At 56.6% G+C, this 19,501-nt stretch overlaps 3 protein-coding genes across 3 annotated transcripts; 2 read left to right on the plus strand and 1 right to left on the minus strand.

The window, feature by feature from the left end:
- Nucleotides 1-766: 766 nt before the first annotated feature.
- BESB_077460 (rhoptry protein ROP5) lies at nucleotides 767-1,984 on the plus strand (the record flags this gene model as incomplete). Its single annotated transcript, XM_029366107.1, has 1 exon — nucleotides 767-1,984. One exon carries the CDS (start codon nucleotides 767-769, stop codon nucleotides 1,982-1,984), a length of 1,218 nt encoding a protein of 405 aa, XP_029217538.1.
- A 2,159-nt stretch (nucleotides 1,985-4,143) lies between these two features.
- Nucleotides 4,144-7,287, plus strand: BESB_077470 (glycyl-tRNA synthetase; the record flags this gene model as incomplete). Its single annotated transcript, XM_029366108.1, has 3 exons — nucleotides 4,144-4,483; nucleotides 5,068-5,184; nucleotides 5,588-7,287. The coding sequence occupies 3 exons, from the start codon at nucleotides 4,144-4,146 to the stop codon at nucleotides 7,285-7,287; spliced, it is 2,157 nt and encodes a 718-aa protein (XP_029217539.1).
- A 2,105-nt stretch (nucleotides 7,288-9,392) lies between these two features.
- Nucleotides 9,393-18,677, minus strand: BESB_077480 (glycerol-3-phosphate-acyltransferase; the record flags this gene model as incomplete). Its single annotated transcript, XM_029366109.1, has 16 exons — nucleotides 9,393-9,494; nucleotides 9,802-9,879; nucleotides 10,385-10,452; nucleotides 10,842-10,913; nucleotides 11,489-11,553; nucleotides 12,099-12,304; nucleotides 12,555-12,712; nucleotides 13,001-13,100; nucleotides 13,724-13,789; nucleotides 14,274-14,351; nucleotides 14,829-15,005; nucleotides 15,871-16,158; nucleotides 16,443-17,231; nucleotides 17,533-17,577; nucleotides 18,049-18,118; nucleotides 18,649-18,677. The coding sequence occupies 16 exons, from the start codon at nucleotides 18,675-18,677 to the stop codon at nucleotides 9,393-9,395; spliced, it is 2,391 nt and encodes a 796-aa protein (XP_029217540.1).
- Between the last annotated feature and the right edge of the window lie 824 nt (nucleotides 18,678-19,501).

Consider the following 19,501-nt stretch of genomic DNA (forward strand, 5'->3'; position numbering starts at 1 on the left):
TGTTGCGACCAATGTCTTGCGGCTGCGAAAGTGGGTGATGTAACACGGCACTTTGCTGCTGCCGCCTCCCCTTGTGTCATGCCGTCTGAATCCACTGTGACCATTCCAACACGGAAAGTGTTACCGAGCCGAATATATCTCATAGTCAAGTGGAGGCACCTTCCAACTTCGTGTTTTCGTGGTAAGCTACCTGGGCAGCGCAGCGACGACGACAGCTAGTCGAAAGGCGTGCGCTAGAGCGGCTAGCAGACACGCTCAGACAAATTCATTATTTACCGCTGCGTACAGTTCTCAGCAACGGCACGAGCTAATTCGCTGTTTTCATGCACCCACACTTTGGGTGACTTTTTTCCAGAGTTCTATATTAGCAGCAGATATGTCACACCGGGGTTCCATCGTTTGGGCCGCTTCCGCGATTTGCGGCGTGGTGCTGCTCTGTATCCAAACACCCAGCATCGGCGCTGTGCCTGTGTCTCGTAACCATGGAATACAAGCGCCCCGAGGCTTTCGTGAGACGGCGCATCTTCCTACCGTATTTGGTAGATCAGACGCGGCTGTCAACAGCCGTGTTAGGGACGTGCAAGAACTGGCACCTGAGACGGCATCTTCGTACCTGCAGTCGCCGCAGCAATCGCCGTACGCAAGACCAAACCGCCCGCAACGAGTTTTGAGTAACCTCAGATCTTCTACGTCTCGGCTCTTCAATGTGGGCCAAAACAGATTCCGCAAATGGTGGCGAGGGAAACGAGAGAGTCTCAGACATTTCATGAGACACAGATTACCGGGACACGTGGACAGGCTCCGGACATGGTTCACCCCTTTCTTTGCCAGCCCAACATTCCGTGACGATGCTGAGCCCGGGAAGCACATCATCGCAGGCCTCATTAGTGAAATGGCCAGTGGGCTTGCCAACCTGGTTACAGTTCCCTCTATCGACGGCGACTCTGAAACGGAAAACCGAATTCAGGAAGCCGTCCGCAGGTCGCTGCGCTTGTCACCCTTAGACGCAGGCCAAGAAATCGCCGTTACCTCTGAGAACACAGGGGGCACAAGGGTATTCCAAGTAGGTGGCCTTGTGGCGCAGGGCACAGATGGCGTCGCGTTTCAAGTGACCGATCTGGAAACGAACTCCCACCGTGTTCTCAAGGGCTTCGTCATGAGAGCTCCTGAGACAGAGCGCCAGATTACAGAAAGAATTATTAGGCTTGGACGTGTTCTACAGAAGTCGTGGAGGCGCATGAGTGCTGACGACGCGTTAACGAAATTGCGGTTCCTGGCCCCTCAGGATTTCGTTCGTTTCGCGGAAGCGGACGACCCGTTTCTGGTGGTGGGAATCGTGCCAAACGCGTTCTTCGTTTACCCGCATCCAGCCACCAGCCTAGACAGGGTTCTTCTGGTCATGCGCGAGGACGAGCGCGTGCGTACCAGCGCCGGGGCTCGCCTGTTACTGCTGAGCGCAACGACTCAAGTTATAAGACTGGCCGCCTGTTACCACACACTAGGGCTGGTCCACGGTCACCTCCACCCAGGATCTTTTTTCGTGTCGGAAGATGGTCGGCTTCTGCTTGGTTCTTCTAGAGACGTGTACCAGCAAGGTGGGACATATGATACAGTGCGGCACCGGTCTATGCTTGCAGCTCCCGAATTCACTTCACACAGGTTCACATATACCTATGGCTATGATTCGTGGCAGCTTGGAGTCATCCTCTACTATCTTTGGTGCGGCCAGTATCCGCATGGTCTTGGTCAAAGCTCTTCAGTGCCTCATGCTGACTCTAGCACGGAGCTTTCCTTTTCGTCGAGGGATTGTCTTTTTGCTCCGGTGCCATCGCCAGTCCAAAATCTCATCCAGGCATTTTTGCAACGGTCTCGGTGGCGTCGAGTGCTTGCACGCAAGGCCTTTTCGAGCGAGGACTACAAACGGGTCGTGGCCGCTACTCTGGAACTTGTGGGCGAGCTTGAGAGCGATCCAGGCAGCCAGTGAGGTGCCACGGCTTCGCGGAGCCTCGGCATATTACCGGAGGGAAGTAATTGCAGTATTTACAATGCACGGCGCAGCAGGATGCACCAGGCAACAATATATCGACCTGCCGTGGTGTGGGCAACCCCTCCGGATATGTTCTTTGCTGTCGCGCGTGCTTCTGTCGTTGATTCCTGGATACAAAGATTCCCCTCATGCAGTACTGAATCGATCTGCTGTATGAAAACGCCGTGTTACTGGCCGTGTCGCCGCACCAGTTTGGCCCGTACTGTTTCAGGCGCCTCCGAGCTCGTGGAGCGCGGATGCCGCCAAAATGGACGCGTGGCTAGCATATGTGGCGTTTTTTTTTCCAGTACACCACGGTTACTTGGACTGCGCATTTGTTTGCTGAACGGATCTTGCATCATGTGATGCGGTATTCATTTCTCCGAGGCCTCGTTTCAAAGACCATTTTTATGCGGAGCGGCGTGTGTGTGACATTACAAACAGTTTTGAGCTAAACGGCCGGATGATCCAGAGTGGTAATTTTTTTGTCGTCACTTTCATCGTGGGAGAGTGACTCCGCAGATGCATACCGGGAGATCCTTGTTGTCTTGGAACGCCTTTGTCCAGCTCTCTGCGGCTACAGTGATAGATGCATTGCAGCCCCGATATACTGCCAAGTAACTCCGCCTCCCCCCTTCCCAGCCTACAGCTCTGACGATCAGCACGCAATGAAATCAAACGTACTCCTGTTCGCCCAAAGATAGGCACCTCCACGTATACAGTATTCATGCTGTTTTTCCTCTCACGTTATCAACTCGGGAGCTAGCAGCTGAACAGGTCCTTTGAGTTTACGGTGTGACGCGGGAGCTGCGTCAGCTGGAGGAGGTCTCACGCAGTGTCGGGCCAGCAAGTAGCAAACACCGTTAGACAGATGGTGCGAGAAAAACTATCTTCTGTTGCTTGCCGATAGCGCCTCTCAACCTACGTGGTATTTGTGGTGGAATCATCGAGACTACTATGCTTATCGGGCGAGGCGACGCGGGCAGCAGGAGACGGGTCACCTGGATACATGGCGCACGCACAGTACCCGGTTTGGCAGGAAGGGGGGGCGGAGGTGGTCGGGGCTGCGATCTGGACACTGTCGCCGACTTTAAACGCAATGAGACTATGTGTGACACTACATTATTCATTCTTTTGCCGAAGGCGTGTACGCGGTTTGACCGGAACTTTTCGAGTGAAGGAACCCGCCTGTCAAAAATATTATCTCCGTGTCGGTCCTTGCGTCTCCATGTTGATGACAAGGATGTGCCCTGTACGGAAGAAACTACGACAAAAGTTAGCGCCCACGACCACCGGCCCTTGCTCAATGTCGCACACAAAACAATGAAGGCTTGTACGAGGCCGGGGGTGTGCCTCTGGATTTGTGTGGGAACCAATGTCTAGGTCCTTCAAGCTTTTTTCAAGGGCGCACGCGCCAGTCTCTTTTCAACACCCGTACAGCAGAGGTCTACATCAGTTCGGCTGCCACCATCTGTACGTGACGTGTCATTCTTGTAACGTTTCTCGCAAAGATGGCCATTACGAGTTCGATTGCGGAGACAGCTTCGCGCACAGGGGGCGTCGTGCCGCCGCCAAGATCTAACGTCGCTGGTCGATAGAAAATCATTTCTTCCTGTGTTGCTTTCCTTTCCCACACAGCTGTTTTTGCACTGAATAATCTTCTTCACAGACTGTTGGCCTACATTCCTGTATCTAGCGTTTCGCGTGGAAAATCGTCACGTCGCGGTGTCTCTTCGTTACACCTCGTGTGTTCACGTGTCGATTGTCGATACGATTTTCCTCTTTCCGTCGGGCACTTCGCCGCTCATGTCTTGATTCAAATGCGACGTGTCTCTTTTTATCAGCTTCGCTATCTGTAGACGGGTGCCGCGCCGCGTTGCCGCCGCAGTCCCCGTGCCTGCCCCCCCGCCGTGGAGTGGAGTCTGTATCCAAGTCGACGCATGCGCCTTATAGCGGCCGCGTACTCTTGGGCCTTGTCACGCCGTTCTTTCGGTGTCCGCGGAAGGCTTTTTCCTTCGAGGACCGGCCTGCTGCCTGCTCGAGCTTGGGCACTTCGCAGTGTCTCTGTGCCCCCCGTTTCTTCCTGCTTTCGGCCTCCCTCTGCTCTTCGAAACACCATGGCGACCCAAAACGGCAGCGTCACTCTGGACGAGGCTGCAACTGAGCAGCTCGCTGAGCAGCTTCGCGAGCTCAGAGTGAAGGTGACTCAAAATGCGGAGAAAGTGCGGCTGCTGAAGCAAGCCAACGCGCCTGCAGCTGAGATCGCCGCCAGCGTGGACACCTTGGGGCAACTCCGCGCGCAAGTCACCGCGCTGGAGAAGCAGTTCGAAAGCACGCGCCCTCTCTACTACCAGCTTCGCTCGCAGTGCGAAAATCTGCTCAAGCGCCGCTTCTTCGTCGTCCCTTCCTACGAAATCTACGGAGGAGTCGGGGGTCTGTACGACTTCGGGCCGCCAGGTAAGCAGCAACAGTGATGAACCCTGCGCACGCAGAGGCACTAGCGCGACGATGACTGCGTGGGCGTTGCGAAGCAGTCTAGAGATGAGGCGGAGTTGCGAACCACTGCACCCCCAGAGACCCAACGCGACACACTCCCTGAGGCTCGGCCGCGCAAGGGAAGCGACCATCTTGCATCGTGAGGTCTCGCATGCGTTCCCCGCGCGTGAGGTTGGAAGACTCGCGGGGGAAGGACTTTCAGAAGAGACTAGACGCACGCCCTCTGTACTGACAGTCTGCAGACTTCCCTACTCGCCTGCAGTCAAGAGGGTTATGCGGGGAGGGGACCTTTCTGAGAAAGGGAACGGCGGCGAGGAGGGGCGATTGCTAGTTCCAGGCATCCACATTCGCCAGTACGCGGCACACAATGCGTGTGAAAGACGTCTTTCATTTCCAACCGCGAAACAAATTTAATGAAGGAGAAGATCATGATCTCGGCGGGAAAACACCCGATTGTCTGGTGGGCCGCCTGCCGTGGAAAACTATCGCCAAGGCTGAGTTGGGATTTCTTTATTTTTCTTCCTTGCTGCGTTTGTTCTCCACAGGATGTGCCCTGAAGGCCGCTGTTGAGCAACTCTGGCGCCAGCACTTCGTGCTGGCTGAAGACATGCTTGAGGTGTCGGGCCCCTGCCTCACACCCCACATCGTTCTTAAAACCTCAGGTACGCGCGTCTCCACCAGGGTCGTACGCCTGGGCATCTATCTATCTTTATCGATGTATTTCTATCTCTGTCTCTCTGTACCTATCTATATCTATCTCTGTGTATCTATCTGTAGATATCTATCTATATCTATGTAGATTTATCTGTCTGTATCTAACCATATCCCTCACTCTCTATCGACTCGCCCGCGTTGACGCGTGCGTCGGGTCGCTGGAAAAATTTTGTTGCCTCGAGTTGCTCAAGCGCACGTCGCCAGACAGCCCAGACACGCCCCACGTTTGGGGCGCCTTCGGCGGCCGACTACTGGATCGGCGCGGACGATTGAGAGAGGCAGGTGACGGAACGCGGCTTCGAGTGGGGTTTGACTTTCGTTTTCCCCCGGAGATTTTCTCACCTTCCGCAGGGCACGTGGATCGCTTCACCGATCTGATGGTGAAGGACACAGTGACGAGTGACTGCCTCCGCGCAGACAAGTACCTCGAGGAGAAGATCGATGAGCGCCTGAATGCGAAGGAAGGCATCTCGCCCGAGGAGGCTGAGCGCCTCGCGCTGCTGCGGCGCCAAGCGGACGCGCTCTCGGCGGAGGCGATGAAGGCCGCGCTGGAGGAGTTGAACGTGAAGTCGCCTGCAGGCAACCCGCTGTCCGACCCCTTCCCGTTCAACCTCATGTTTGGCCTCAAGATTGGCCCTAAGGACGAGGGCGGGGCGGGCGAAAATCAGCTGCAGGACGCGCGGGCGAAGGGCGCGGCGGCGGCGGCGGCGCGGTCGGCGGAGGGTCGGGGGTACCTCCGCCCCGAGACGGCTCAGGGCATTTTCGTCAACTTCCGGCGCCTGCTCGAGTTCAACGGCGGGCGCATGCCGTTCGCGGCGGCGCAGCTGGGGCTGGGTTTCCGCAACGAGATCGCGCCGCGCAACGGCCTGCTGCGCGTCCGCGAGTTCCAAATGGGCGAGATCGAGCACTTTGTGCATCCGGACCACAAAGATCACCCCAAGTTTCACTTAGTCAAGGACCTGAAGCTGCCGCTCTTCTCGCGCGAGAAGCAGCTGAGCGACGGGAAGGTGCTTCGCGACATGACGGTCGGCGAGGCGGTTGCGAAGAAGATCATCGACAACGAGACGCTCGGCTACTTTCTGGCGCGGACGTTCGTCTTTTTGACGCGCTGCGGCATCGCTGAGTCGGGGCTCCGCTTCCGCCAGCACCTGACCTCCGAGATGGCGCACTACGCCAAGGACTGCTGGGACGCTGAAGTCGAGTGCAGCTTCGGCTGGATTGAAGTCGCGGGGCACGCCGACCGGTCTGCCTTTGACTTGTCCAATCACTCCAAGGTGAGCAAAGTCGACCTGGTCGCCTTCCACAAGTTCGATTCGCCCAAGATCGTCGACTACGTCAAATACACCCCCAACAAAGGCCTCTGCGGCAAGACCTTCAAGGAACGCCAGCAGGCGCTCCACGAGGCGATCGAGGAGAAGAGCGACAGCGACAAGCTCGCGATCGAGGCAGCGCTCGCGGCTGACGGGAAGTATGCGCTCACGCTGTGCACCGGCGAGACCTTCGAGTTGACGCGCGACATGATGAAGTTCGAGAAGACGACCAAGAAGGTCAGCGAAGAGGCCTTCGTGCCGGCGGTCATCGAGCCTTCTTTCGGTATCGGCCGCATCCTACACTGCATCATGGAGCACGCCTTCCGCTCCCGCGGCATCGTCGACCAGGAGGAGCGCTGCTACATGGCCTTCCCCGCCATCATCGCCCCGACCAAGTGCGTCATTCTTCCCATCAGCAGCAACCCGAGCTTCTCGGAGCTGCTCCAGAAGGTGCGCGACGCGTGCGTCTCGCGCGGCATTTCCGCAAAGATCGACGCCTCCACAGCCAGCATCGGCAAGCGCTACGCCCGCAACGATGAAGTCGGCACGCCGTTCGCCATCACCATCGACTTTGACTCGCTCAAAGACGAGTCCGTGACCGTTCGCGAACGCGACTCGATGGAGCAAATCCGCGTCTCGCTCGCGAAAGCCGTTGACCTCGTCGGCAGAATGAGCCTCGGCACCCTCGACTGGCAAACTGTCAAGCAGACGCATGCTCTGGTCGACGTCAAGGAGGCCTAAAGCGCGCCCCCGTAAAAAACAAAAACGCCGCCATCCCACGCAGACTTTTTGTGGGCTCGTACAAGCGGTGGAGCATGTGATTTAATTGCAGTGCCGTGTTTCCAGAAAGCGCTGGCGTGAGACCGTGGGGTGCTGAAAACGCGTGTCCTCTGTCGGCGGCGGGGAGGCTCTGCAGACATGTCGCCTTGCCCCGTTTCTACTTTTACCATTCCGCTGCGTGGCGGCGACGGCCCGCTCTACGCGGGTGTCTTCTGCGAATGCAGAGAAGAGAGCGCGCCTTTCGCTCGCTCGTTGTTTCCGCGACTCTCCGATGGGAGACGCGTTTGTGCCCCGCGATTGTTGGTGGTAAATCGTGCCTGCCGCCTTAAGGCCCATGTGTGTTCCTCAGTGACAGACGGTGCTCATGTCGATTCACGCGATACGAATAGACACTGTCGCACGGCAACTGGGCAGCGCCCGGACTCGCCGTATGCGTGTCTCAGCGAACACCCGTGAGGGCCCGCGTGGAAGTGAGCTGCAGTATAATGTGTACCCTGTAGGGCAATGTCACACTAGCGTTACCCTCAACTGCACGTGTAGGACAACCTACACGACTACTACACACACGTAATAGGACAACTTAAAACACTTCCAGTATGATCCCAGGTACGCAAAGCCAACACACGTGTAGCGAGTCACCTGCAGTTCAGGTTCAGCGCTCGAGTGCCTCCGCTAGCGATGCTGTCTTCTAGCCGTGACGTCTGCGCCTCGGCGAAGGACGCGGAGAGCCTGCAAACAGTGTTCAGAAACGTAGTGCGAGGCGCCACGCTACGCGGTGCGTGGGGATGAGGCTGCCCACGGGCGTCGCCGTAGGACAGCAATTCGTCTACGCTTTCGTCTGCGTGGAAACAGGGCACTCGCCCTACGAAGGCGAGAGTAAACGCCCGGAAGGGAAGCGCGCTTGGGCACGCGGAATTCGTAGTGAAAGACGCTCAGCCGCTACTGAACAGCGCGATCCACGCGCGACCGGCGGACACACAAAAGTTCCGAGCGAATCGAGCCTCCAGGCAGACCGCAGATCTGCGAAGACGCTTCCGAAGCGAGAGCCGACGGGATCTGACCGCCGCCGAAGAGGCCTCTCTCGCGTGGGCTTCGGCCCCCGGGATCGCGCAGACAGGGAGGGAATTGCCTGCGGCCGTCGCCACCCCCCTCGAAGGAGCGCCCTTCCACGGCGAAGCGGCGTCGAGGCTGCAGATAAAAACTGTGCTTCGTCAGGACTGAGATACGCTCAGATAGAGATGCAGACGTTTGATATTTCCATGCAGCGTGATGCCGACAGCGCGTCGCTCCGCTGCGGGCGCCGCAGCCGCCTGCGGCTAGAGTGAAGAGAGACCAGCGAGGGAAACAGCGAACACCTGAGCAGCGCGGAATGACACTGAGGCCGCAGAAGACAGAAATCACGACGCGAGAAAGCGGGGAAGAGCGGACGCGAACAGAGCCAAGCAGACCAAAACAAAACGGTGAACGAAGTGGAGCAGGACTGGGATAACGAAAGGAAATGAACGTGAAACAATACAAAAGATGCTTCGCGCGGACGCAGACGGGACAGAAAACGAGACGAAACGAGGTGCAGAGGCGCGACCCCGCGCTCGCAAGGCGTGCAACAAAAACCTCTGCACCCATCACAGCGAGAACGCTTCGTTCTCGAAAAAAGGCGAGATCCTCAGCTCAGGAAACGGCAGATGCCGCAAAGTAAAACTCCTCGCGCAAACCCCCAGCCCTCTCACGCAGACACACCCGGGGCGCATACCATTATACGCAAAGGAAATCATGTATAGAGATACACTGCGTCCTTACAATTACCCGCGTAGACGTCGGTACCTATGGATATGCACCTCGATTGATCATATATGACATGCATCTACGAAGATAAATACCCACGTCGATATGAAGCAAATGTGAATGTGCATGTGCGCGTGCACCGGGACGCACACGAGCTTCGTGGAACAGACGCGCCTCAGCGCTCGGCGCCTCATAGACCAATACTACAACGTCTTCTGTTGAGACTCAACAAGAAGTCCTCGCGCGCCGAGCTCCACGGCAGCGTCATAGAGTGTCTATGCAACTCAGAGTATTTCTTCGGCATTGTTCATCAGTCGCTTCATTTGAAGCGGAGCGAAATCTTCCTTCCGCCGCAGCAGTCGCTTCATGTCGGCGTGCAAAACGACCTGAACAGGGAATAAAAACGCCACAACGCCTGACGTGCTCCAGGACTTCCAGAGGAGGGACTTAAGCGCGCCATAACGAGCAAGGCTGTCAGCGGACTTGAGAGAAATCCACCTGCGCACTAGGCATAAACGCCTCGCTGGCGTACGTGATCTTATTCAGGAAAAAGCCCGAGAAACGCGCAGGAGAGGACTTTGCTCTCGCATGCGACGGTGCGCGCGCTCTCCCTGTTCCAGCCCCCCGCGCGGCTGGCGTTCAGACGAGCGGCGCCGGCAGAGTCTGCTCATGCGAAACCGAGTCTTGTCTCACCTTGGGAACAATTGAGTAGAGCCCATCCATGAACGTCGGCGAGGTGCGCGGGCCAAGCGTCATCAGCGTCTCTCGCAGCTGCGCATGCAGAACAGAGGAACCCTCCAGAGCAGATAGAACGGCGCATCTCGCTGGCGAGTCCGGCGAGCGGCACCACGCAAAAGGCCAACATGCGTGCGCATCTCGACACCCGTACGCGCCGCATGTTGAACGGACGCCGAGCAAGAAGAGAAAAACACAAAACGACAGCTCGGCTATCGCCTCTTCCCAGCTCCCAGGCATGCCCTCCTCGTGAGCAGCGGAGCGCACCGAAAAAACCCTAAATCCAGCCATGCAGCGTCTCGCCTCGACGCCACGCCAAAAACTCGCTGGAGAGAGAGCGTTCAAAACAGTCTCCGACACGCGGACAAAAGAGACATCCGAGGGCGCTTAACAGACCCGCTCTCGTCTCCCGTTGGGCAGACTTGCGGAGACGACGCCCTTCGAGGCAGGGACCACCTCCCGCTCTCCCCCCTTCCCCCCTCCCCCCCCCAGGCTCGCGGCTCTGTGTAACGGCAAAGCCGCCTGCCCGTCGCAAGCTTACCGAAAACTGGAGTTCCATTCGCTGCGTGATGAGTTCCCTCTCGTTCTCTCTCCAGATATTCACTTTGCCTGCGAACAGACGCACTCGCAGTAGCCCACGGTTCACCACGTGGAAGAGCCCAACAGCCGAAACCGTCTGAATCGTTTGAAAAGTTTTGAAGGCGCCGTGAGCGCGAACCCCAAAATGCCAAACCCTAAGCCCTAACTCCGCGGGCAAGGCGCGAGAGACACACGCGAGGGTTCAGAGACGCAGTCGAAGCAGGCGCCGCGACACACCACGCGAGGCAGGAGTAGATGAGGCCTGCGAGGGGGGGACAAGAGGCCGCCAGCCGAAATCCTTGACGCCTAGCGCCGAAACCACGTGTTCACGTTAGAGGCTGCAGACAAACATCTGAAACGCTACCCGAGTAGAAAAGACGAAAGGACAAGACGGCGGCGTCGTAATCCCAAAAACTCACCAATAACGACGATGATCAGCGTGCGCATTTGCCGAATCAGCGGCAAGATCTTTTCGGCGTGGCGCATGCTAACTGAAGACACACAACCGAGAGAGCCCGCACGGCTCCTTCAGACAGTTCCTTGTCTTCAGCTTCGCAAGGTGCCTCTCAAGACGCGAAACGCGCGCACGTGAGTGGAGCGTTTTAGCTGGCGATGCGGCTTCTGAATTGTTAATTTTTCATGGAGCTCCTCAGGGGCCGGAAACCACATACATTCGTATGCATGCGACGAGACTTGGAGGCGAAACACGAGACACGCCGCAACGGCAGACACACCCGCGCACACCTAGAGATATACACGTGCAAATTCATGCGTATATATAAATACATAAGCATATATATAAATATATAAATACATAAATATACATATATGCATGCGCGGATCCCAGGTCTACCATAATGAGAACTACTCATATGTATATCTGTATGTATGTATGCAAGCATGTATGAGAAAACCTATGTACATATATATCTTTCTGGGTTTTCTGCCTTTTTATCTAGACGACTGGACTGCAGACGCTCTTCGAGCATGCATGCAGCCCTGTCGGTGCGAGGACAGAGCTGCCGAAGCCAAATAGCTCCGCAGGAAAGAAGTCGCGACGACATACAGTAGTACGCGATAGGGAGAAGACAGACGCACAGCACCATCGCCACCAGTGTCTCCGCGATGGTCCTGCAGGCAAAAAAAAAAGCGCCTCTTCAACTTCAAGCGACGCTCCAAACCGCAGCGAATCCAAGAAAAAACACACGAAGAAAGACACGCAACAGATCCCACGCGACATCCGCACGCGAACGGACCCAAAAAAAAGCCAAGCATGACATCGCGACGACCGCACTCCAGACACAAAGCCGCAGCGCTCCTGTCAGAATAATGTATACCTACGTAGATAGACATATGTAAATATATACGCGGACAATATATATATATATATATATGTGCAGGCACATATATTCAGATATATTTATATATATATGGACACAGTGAGGGAGAAACGAAGGGCGCGAGAGTCGCACATCAGGCAGCGCCTTTTGGGCAGCCTGGCCTGCGACCACGTCAGGCAGAAAGCAAACAAGTCTGCATTGCCGCGAGGAAAGAAGAAAAACGAGAACCGCAGAGAAACAAACGTGTCGCACCGCCCGTGACCATCGATCTGAAAAGGCTCGCGGGCGGCGACAACACTCTGGCGGGGGGTGTTCCGCAGACGCGAAGGGACTTACAAGCCAAAGACGACGCCGAATATCGCCCCGTAGAGCAGATTGAAAAGCGGAACGCAGACGAGCAGGACAATCACCTTGTAGCTCGCGACGACGTCCATGCCGCGGACCTTCACGCGACTTGCGGCGAGGGCCTGCGCACGGTGGCGCTCTGCGAGGAAGTACGCGATGACGCGAAGCGGCCCCCAAAGCGGCAGCAGCGGAACGCCCTGAAGGCAAGCACGCGCCGAGCGGAAAGCGAAAATGCAGAGAAAGCGCAGAAGACGCACACGAATCGGAGAATTGCGTTAATGAGGGGAGGAGAGAGAGGAAAGTGAAGACGATCGACTGGGTTCGGCGGAAATTTTCACTTGACTCAGACATCATTATTTCGAGGTAAAAGACAACACACTGGAAGTTTGTTTTGAATTCTTTAAGTTTATTTTGAAAAAAAATTTAGCACATTTTTGGCGGACTCACGAGGCAAATCGAGAATAGCAGAGCGATGAGTTTCTCCGCGAAGCAGAGCGACGCGCCCGACGTGCTTTGCTTCAACATCCACACGTCGTGGTCCGGAATGCCCGCTCGCTGCAGCGAACCCTGGTACTGCGCCAAGTCGTGCCGCAAAGCCGAGAGCTCTGAAAAGAAAAAAGAGAAAAACCCGTGAAGACATGCAGAGAACAGCCGCTATCCACCCCTGAGGAGGACCCCTCCCTCCCGCCGTCTGGGTATTTTTGTAGGCCATCAAACCTGATATTTGCACCCGGCATGAGCACGTATATACGCACGCATGCACGCGGGGGGATAGCAGTGGGAGACCGCCAGAGTTTGATACATGCAGGCGGCTTCGAACGAATTGGGTCACACGAATTTCTCACGCTCTGCTCTCTTGCCTTGCGCTCAGAGTGCATCTCTGGCGGACCTACCGGGCTCGTCGGCGCACCGCCAGAAGAGCTTGGAAAGCAGCTGGTTCAAGTTGAAGCGCATCTCAGGCGACAGGCGCAGCCGCTCGGGCGGATACAGAGACTGAAAAAGAGAAAGGTCGCACCAGCAAACGGGAAGGAAAAAAACAACATCCACTTCCTCGTACGGGTTAAAGCCAGTGTCTGCGCAGCTCTGCGAGACCCCAGAGAATCCACGCCGCCAATCTATCTATCTACATCTATCTATATCTATCTACCGATCTATTTAACTATTGATCTATTTACCTATCGATCTATCAGTCTATCTGTCTATCTATGTCTCTGGTTTGCCTCCCTGGAATAGACGGAGACACACACGCTGACGCCCTTCGTCGCTGCGGAGACACGAGATCAAAATCGATACGGAGAGTCCATGAAACACAGGGGCCCCCACTACATACACACTTCGCCGCAGATACGGCAAAAAAATGTACTAACATACGTAGTGGCATAGATAGACACATCTGTACACAGACATAATTAAAGACATGCATATATATATATATATATATATATATATATATATATATATATATATATATATATATATATATATATATATATATATATATACCGACGCTGGAGCAGAGGTGCCTCAACTCGGCTTTTCGCGAGGCCGATTGATAAACACAAACAGTGTAGGAGGAAAATATAAAGATGAAAAAAGGGAGAAAGTGCGTAACTTACGCAGCAGAGATGAATGAGAGTCATTGTCTCGTGATCCTGCGCCGTGATGATGCATGAGCGAAGTCCCTGGAAACACCCACCGCAAGCCCACAGACTCCACTCCGTCTTCTGCTCACAACTGCGCGAATGTAGACGCACACAGACGTTTCTACAGCCCTCCCTTAAACCCTCGGAGACATACGTACATATTCATATATACATATATATATGTATATACGTATATGTATGTACGTATGTATGTATATATGTATGTACGCACATACACGTGTTCGTGGTGTCTGCTGACCCGCAGTTACCTATCCCGGTTCGCCAGTTGTTCGGCCTGTCTTTTAGGGTTTCGGGTTCGTTCTGTTGAGATTCTGTCAGGCAATCGGTCTCACAGAGCAGCTCTTCAGTCTCCCCGCGCCTCTGTTGATGCGGCGTCTTTTTCTACACTGCGCAGACTGGCGTGCGCCCCTTTCGCGCGACGCATGAGACTCTCCATCGCAGAGGTCGGCGACGCGAGGTCAGAGTTCGCTGCCTTTCCACTCCTAGGCTCTACAGTTTGTACCTGTTCGACGTCTGTCAGGATGCGCGCGGTGGCCGCCCGCCGGTCCTGCTGATACTCAATAGCCAACTCCCGCGAAATCTGCGCGCCAGAGAAAAAGGAGAGACGGAACCAGACGCCAAAACGACACGGCAACCCCGATGTTCGCTGTTCGCAACCGCTCGAGCTTTCTATTTACCAACACATACCGACGCAGACACATACACACACAGGCAGATCTATGTAAACATATTTACATAGGTATATATATATATATATATATATGGTGGTGTCCTATCAGCCGGGACGTCAGACCCCACCGGACCTGAAATGGCATCAGCAGAGGACGAGAAGACTGGAGTGAGTAATGCATGCGTGCGTCGAAAACGCAGCAGCGTCTACCCACATACCCGTATATACCTGCCTACTTTGCAGAAGCGCGAGTGTTCTATCGGCACACACATACGCACTCTTTCTACATTCCGCCGTGACCGCCCGCTTCCAGTAGCGTACACGAAAACAGGCATATACACATATACATACACATGTATCTATATATTTATATATCTGGCGACGTACGGGGATGGGCTCGCCGATGTGAATGGTGGCGCGAGACTGCGTTTTGTGGGGGTTGTGGTAGATAAGGCCCACTGGGACGATCATCACGTCCTCGGCGCCTGCCGCGACACCTTGAATCGCCATGATCGCCACCCCCGCCTTCAGCGGCAAGAGCGTGGTCCGGTCGTGGCTGCCTCCCTGGAGAAAAAGAAGAAAAAACAAAAGATACGAGAGAGTCGCCTACAACGGTTGAGCGAGAAAGCAGACCAGGAACGCCGCGGAGGCGCGGGAGGGGGACAACGGAAAAACAGAGACGCAACACCCCATCCCAAAGTCGCAAACGGAAGAGGGAGTCGAACACACACATTGGGCGGGGGGGTGGGGGAGGACGGGAAAGCGCCCCCGACGCGTGTGAACGGGGAGCGCCACAAAGGACCAGAGGCAGGCACATACTCGAGTCGCCAAGGCGCTTATACGATACACCGATCTCCGGCAAAAAACGAGACAGACGAATGAAAGGAGAAAAACGGAATCGCGCACAAGGCGCAAGACGCGCAAGAACCTGCTTCGACTTGCCTCGGGGAAGATACCAATGCAGTCGCCGCCGACGAGGCTGTGGGAGACGGCCTCGTACACTTCGCGTTGATCAACTTTAGGCAGGATCTGTGGCAGCGAGGCGCGGAAGGAAAGAAGAAGAAAGTGAGTTGAGACGCCGCGACGCGAACCGCCTCGGGAGTCAAGGAGACTCACGAGTAGGCCCGTCAAACGGAAAGATGAGAGCCACGGAGAAGCACGCTCGTTCTCCGCATCTTTCCATTCAAGCATATATGCATATATATATATATATATATATATGTATACACATATAGAGACAGCCTGTGGAGATATGCATTATATAGACACACAGACACCGACGCGCGTGTCTGCTCTTTGCGTTAGTTACACCAGGGCACGGCAACGTTGAAGTAGAGCCACGCCACGCGACGAAGGAGAAGAAACAGGAGGGCACAGTCCATCTGGCGGGCATCGCGTCTGCTCCGTCACTGCATGCGCCCACGCGCACCTTGTACTCTTTGTACGACGCGGCGACGACGCGGTCATGCTTGCCGTTCACCGCCCTGTGTTCCCCCTCAGCCTCAGGCCCCTTCCCGGCGCGATCCGCTTCCTGCCTGCCTGCAGCGAGGCCTTCGCCGCGCTGCCCTTCTTCTCTCCCGTCGGGCTCCGCGGTCGCTCGGCGTCGCCTCAGGCCCTCGCCGCTCAGGACCCCCGAGTCCTCGAGGCTCGCCGCCTGCGGGCCGTCCGCGCGCCGCGGCGGCTTTGCCTCCGCGCCGGTGTCGCTGCGGTCGAGACCCTGTATCCAGGGGGCGCACACCGTGCTGCTGGAGCTGGACTGACTAGAGAAGGACTCGCCTCTGCGGGTCGTCGGCGGGGAGTCCTGCGCCCCCCCGCCTCGCTCTCTAAACCTCGGCCATCCCGCCAACTGGGCAAGAGCGGGTCCGCGGCGTCGCCTTGTCGGGGGCTAGCGGCGCGGGCAGGAGCCTCGTCGTCGGGCGTGCGTCCGCCACGCTCGGCAGTCGGTGCGACGCTCGGCCATCGAGTGCCTGGAGCAGTGGGCGCGGGCGAGGAGGAGCCGACGCGGCGGGGCGTCTCATCCTGGGGCGGGTGTACGACCAGGTGCGTGTCGGAGAGAACTTTGAGCACGAGGTAGTCTTTGCCGTCGAGGCGGATCTTGTACCCCGGCCGCACGTCGGCGAGGAAGCGCGTGTGACTCCCCAGGATCGACAGCAGCTGCAGTCCCGCCAGGCTCGGCGGCTTTACTCCGTTCTTGGCTTCAAACGGCGCGGTTCCCGAGCGCGGCGGCGAAGGCGACGTTGCTCCCCCCCCGCCCGGCGTGCTCGCCTGCAGCATGAGGGCGGGCAGCGAGGCCTGGCGCGGCATCACGGGGTGGCGAGGGTACGCGGTGGGCGACAGCGAGCGCGAGAGCGGCTCGCCGCTGTCGCCTCGCGGCGCCTCCGTCGTCCCCGCCTCGCCCGCGGCCTTGCCCCCTCCCCCCTCCGGTCGCGCTTCCGCGTCGGGCTCGGCTGCGCTCGGCTCTGTCGCGAGGCCGCTGACTTCTGCTCTCTTCTGCGGCTGCGGAGGCGCGCCGCGCTTGTCTTCTTCGTCGCTGCGGTCGGGGGGCACGGCCTCCGGCGCGCGCCGCCCGCGCTGGTGGTGGTGGTGATGAGGCGGCGAGGGACAGACGTGATCTTCTTCAGTGAAGTGGTGCGAAATCCGAGCTGCGCCCTGGCCCTTGGTCGCGCGGTCGTCCTGGCGATCGACTGGAATGCAGCCCGCGAGCCGACTCAGGAACCCGATGACTCGCCGCTTCATGCTCTTCAGCGCCACGAGGAAGTGAACTTGGCGCGGAATGTTCGCGACCAGCATCTGAACGAAACAAAAAAACCCCGCAACCCTCGTCCGCAAACACAAGAAAACAGCGAAATTCTACAGATGCCCACTTTGTGCACGGCCATGGCAATGATGCGTATGCATATGCATATACCCAAATATATATATATATATATATATGTAGGCACATATAGGCTCATATACATATATATATTGATACATACAGGCATGCCATTTTTTATGCGGCGCGCGTCAGCTTTTGAGTGACCCGGGCAGAGAAGAAGTTAAAGAGGGGCGCGGCAAAAAACACAGTGAACCAAGCAGAGGAAAAGCTTACCGATGCGTCCATGAACTGGTTGTTATGGTTACCCACGAAGATCGCCTGCCGCCGATCACAACCACAAGAAGCCAGAAAATGAAAGCTTCGTCTGTCGATGCATTTTCAGTGGAGCCGCAATGCTGAGGGCGAACCTGGATGCCAGCAACACGCCGGCACGACAGCCACAAGCCCCACAAACAACACTTTCACAAGGATGTAGCTATCTCAAGCAGTTTCAGAACGAATCGGCGTAAACGCCGACCTATCCGCCGAACGTCCTCAGAAGCATATCGCAACCTACAGTGCCAGCCATCCCACATGGCACTCCTCGCTTCTGCTTGCAAGCTAGACGTCACTGACACGCAAACAACCTTGGGTGCCGGCTCCACAAAACAAACGCGACACTCTACAATGTCTCCAGCCGAGAGCCTATTGTAACTGTCTGGATGCAATCCCCCTGCAGAGACTGTCGCCACGGAGAGCTTGATCTCGCGCAGATATATTCGAAAACTGGCCGAGGAAGCGACGACTCACGGGTCCATAGAGAGGGATTCGCTCCGGGTGGAGGACGGCTACATCTTTGAAGAAAGACCGCACGATCCCGCTGAAGGCACGAGGGAGAAATCGCACACAGAAGAACCGGACCGTCACCCGGGGTGTATGTACAGCTGGCCGAGCAGTCGCCGAGGTGACTGCAAGGCACTTCTGCGCCGAGGGCGCAACACGAACAAAACGGACAGAACCCACATGTGCGCGCGAGACTGGTAAATTACAAGAGACTGAAAACCTCCCCTTCCTCCCCCCGCCCCCTAGGGCAAGTTATCCGCTGAATGCAAGTGGCGAAGAAGCTGGACGCGGTTGCACATGGCGGAAAGGGCGGAGAGGGCTGCACCGCTTGTATTGGAAACACCACTGCAGGTCACAGATTCTCTGCGGTCGGGCGTTGGCTGGCATCTGAAATATCACTCGACGCCAGGGCTGCACCAGAGAGCAAGTTCCGCGGCCGGGCGTTTATCAACCGGCATGGAGGATCCCGCCTTTTTGCTTTTTTTCATATCCCACCCCTGAACTCGAGCAAGAAAGCCTCTGGAAAACCCGCCGCCTGCAGGCCCCCCCGAGGAGACTGTCGCTTACATGCACAGCCATCTGACCAAAAAGTACATGGTGGCGTGTCAGATGGACAGGAGCGTGGCGACTGTCAAACGACGTTGAAGGGACGATCGCCGCGGAGGAGGCGTGACGCTCACAGAGGACATCACTTCGCGCCTTGCGCGTATCGTCTGGAGACGGCGAGCGAGCCGCAGACGAGATTCTGTGGGCCGGACCCGAGCGGGGATCCCGACGAACGCAACTTAAGGCAGGAGGAGAAAGAGGCTCCGGCGGGGCGGTACAGTCGATTTCAGTCGCCTCAAATCAGCAGCCGCAGTTTTACCCCACTAGAGCGCCGGACTTTGACACGTGCCAGCGAAACAGGACAGGGCGGAGCCTTGTCGATGCCGCTGGGGCGCTCGCAGCAAAGGAGGCTTGACGATGAAGCCAAAGAGAAAAGAGATGACTATCCGCGTTGAGGACAACGGACTCGTCTACTTGCTTACATGACAGCTGGTCACCCGTGTGTCTGCGAAGAAGTCTTGGCTCAACTGCCCCGGGCAGGGGAATCAGACACGCACGCAACGCCAAAGTTCGGTAAGACAAGAAAATTCGACAGAAAAGGACCAGGGACTGTCGCGGAAATCGCACAGAGTCGCCCGTGTGTTCGGGGCACGCTGAGACTGCACAACACGTGGTTTCCGCGCCCACGAGCCGCAAGTAACGAACGCCAGCGCGAAAGGGGAAAGCTCAGGATTGTGGAAAAAGAAGCTCAGTTCCACCCTAATTTACGTACAATATTTGCTCAAAGAAAAACGCCGGCGTCGACCATGGGTTGCGTGACGTCCTTTGCGAGGCGGCATACAGAAAAAGGCTACATCCATGCACACATGCGCCA

The sequence above is a fragment of the Besnoitia besnoiti genome, chromosome VII (genome assembly GCF_002563875.1).
Source record: "Besnoitia besnoiti strain Bb-Ger1 chromosome VII, whole genome shotgun sequence".
NCBI lineage: Eukaryota > Apicomplexa > Conoidasida > Eucoccidiorida > Sarcocystidae > Besnoitia > Besnoitia besnoiti.